At 42.1% G+C, this 2,500-nt stretch overlaps 1 protein-coding gene across 8 annotated transcripts in view; it reads right to left on the bottom strand.

Annotated features, from left to right (window-relative positions):
* The window catches only part of FOXP2 (forkhead box P2), a 666,216-nt gene that overhangs the window by 40,562 nt on the left and 623,154 nt on the right, over positions 1-2,500 (bottom strand). For all 8 annotated transcript variants that reach the window (XM_070369572.1, XM_070369571.1, XM_070369570.1 and 5 more), the window contains 3 exons: positions 1,428-1,629; positions 277-353; positions 36-137 (listed from right to left, as the gene is read on the bottom strand). In XM_070369572.1, coding sequence (XP_070225673.1) covers positions 36-137; positions 277-353; positions 1,428-1,629 — 381 coding nt within the window. The remainder of the gene's footprint in view (positions 1-35; positions 138-276; positions 354-1,427; positions 1,630-2,500) is intronic.

The following is a 2,500-nucleotide window of genomic DNA, read 5'->3' as shown; positions in this document are numbered from 1 at the left end:
GCCAGGCATCTCCAAACTGCTGCAGACAGAGTTACCTTCCAAGTTGCCGCATTCCGCCTGAAGTAAGCAAATGTCCGTGTAAACCAGCTGTAAATTTCATTAAGTGTTAACTGCCTGTCAGATGACTCCATGATAGCCTGAAATGAGACAAGATACAGAGTGACATAAAATAATGGTTTACTAACTAGGCTAGATGACACTTTCTCATCCAAGCCTTTCTTTAAGCATTAATGAATTTTAATTTAATCAGGCAAAGTTAATTTTTCTTCTACTTACCTGCCTTATGAGAGTTGCATATGTAAATGGTGGTCTGACATCTGCATTTTTATAAAACTCGTAGTTTGGGGCAATCTCTATAAAAATAAAAACTATGTGTTAATTCTGCTAATATCTCCCATTGCATATCACTGATTTTTCACATTTTCCCCCTAGTACTGGTGAAGTGATTCAGTGCGAGAGTCACTGACTAGAGAAAGCACAAAGCATGACAGTGGAATTGAATTATATGGAAAAGGCCATTTCTGACGTGAAGTGCAAATGAAGCATCTCCAGTTGTTGGCGGTACTTCAGGAACGGTGCGACCAGCTGGCCTGAGGATTTTTTCCAACAGCCAGGTCCTCTTTTAAGCGAGTGGTTTAGGCCTGTCCTTACATAGACTTTTGCCCCCCTGCCATAATCTTTGCTTTTCTCATCTAATATTTGGTAAAGCACACCAGGATCATCTCTCAGCATCTGTGGCCCTCTAACAAAGGAAACACAAACTCCACATAAGCCCCCATGTTGAAAATAACTTCACTTCTTGTACCAAGGGGGCTCTGGGCTAATCATGGTTACAATGTGTGACTGTGATTATCCAGATGCCCCCAGGGCAGGGGTGAGGGGTGCAGACAGGAGGGAGGGGGGAGGAGAAATTGCACCAAATTGTGCAACCGCGCCTCTCTGATGCATCTTAAGCAAAGCAGTGTGTAGGCATCAGGACTTCTGCTAGGATTTCACTAGGTAGCACCTTGATAAAGATCGATGCCTGTAAAACCTGCACTGTCTTGCATAAGGCAACGGTGCTTCCTATGGTTTCTTTTAAATGACTCTTCTCATAGCATTGCTCACAGATGTTGTATGGCTATGGTCTTCCTTTGGAGATCAAAGGATCTCACTGAATTGAGGTGATAATACGGGCTGTCCTGACAACACATCTCTCAATGTCTCTAATGGGGAGAGCTTGCTTTTCTGAATAACCATTCAGAACAATTCATCATGATATGCTTAGGGAATTGCCCCTATCCGCATTTACCAGGAATAAAACAATTATCACTCCATAAATCATGACTTGAGTTTCCATGTGCTCTGGAATGGCTCATGTACAGTTGCTTCAGCTATAGTTTTCCTCTCCCAAAGTAAAAGAGCTCTACTGAGCATTCATATCCTACCTGATGACATGGGAATGTTGTATTTGTCTGAATGTCGCCTTCGTATGGCTCCCACATTGGGCACACTGGCTGGGGTGATTACTGAGGGTCCCTGGGTAATCGGGGTGACTGGGGCCGTTGGTGTGGTAGGGGTTTGAGGTAAGCTCTGTGGGGATGTCTCCAACATGTTCTTCGACATGGTGACACTAGACACCAGATTTAGCTGCAAAGGCCCAAGAGAAGGGCAGGAAAAAGGTAGAGACAAGAGAAAAAGACTTAAAAAGGTTTGACAAATGAGAGTGGATTCACTTCTACAGCTGTGTTGCCACTAATAAGCTGCAAAAGGAAGCAGCCAATCTCAACTAATTACAGGATGAAATTGTATCATAAGAACTCTAATTAGAGGATGCTGTTAGAGGTTATCTAATAATCTACTGCAATGTTACTTAGGACTAACTCCTCCTTGTCCTACCAGACTTCAGTGAAAGTCTATTTCCTTAAACACAAAGCCAGTTGCTGATTACCGACTGCCCCTGTGGTTAAACAGGTGTAGCCCCCAGTGAAGCGACAACAACAGCAATAATGAAGGATGCAATGTTTTCGACCAACAAGACTTCAAGTAAGTTGCTATTCTGTTGCTGCCAGAATTTTTTTTTTTTTCCCATAGTCCCAAATCTCAGCTGAGAGGCTCCAGCCAGCTGGAAAATTTTACACTGACCTTTAGTCTCCTTGCTAATTTGGTGGAATGGTAATGACATTACTACATATTCAAACAAAATTGTCTTAATTGCAAATTAGCCGAAGGAGGCTGAAAATTTTCAAATTAAATCTGATTGGAGATGGAGAGAGGGAAATGGAATTTCCTCACTAACAATCATTTGTGGCATGTGTTAACAAATATAATGAAATGTCAAGTTTGCCAATTCCTCTGGAAGTATCATTTTCAATTTATGATTACAGTGTCACTTAATGCTGATGTACCCTGGAAAGTGGGTGTCAGGGTAGAAAAAAGGAAAAAAAAGGTGAGAATGTATGCAAGCTGTTTAACAGTGTGCCCTTCATTACTCCCCTCAGAAAGGCCCTGTTCTTCATTA

This window comes from Bos mutus, chromosome 4, assembly GCF_027580195.1.
Source record: "Bos mutus isolate GX-2022 chromosome 4, NWIPB_WYAK_1.1, whole genome shotgun sequence".
Taxonomy (NCBI): domain Eukaryota; kingdom Metazoa; phylum Chordata; class Mammalia; order Artiodactyla; family Bovidae; genus Bos; species Bos mutus.
The sequence above is the reverse complement of the archived record's forward strand: the minus strand, read 5'-3'. Positions and strand labels throughout refer to the sequence as shown.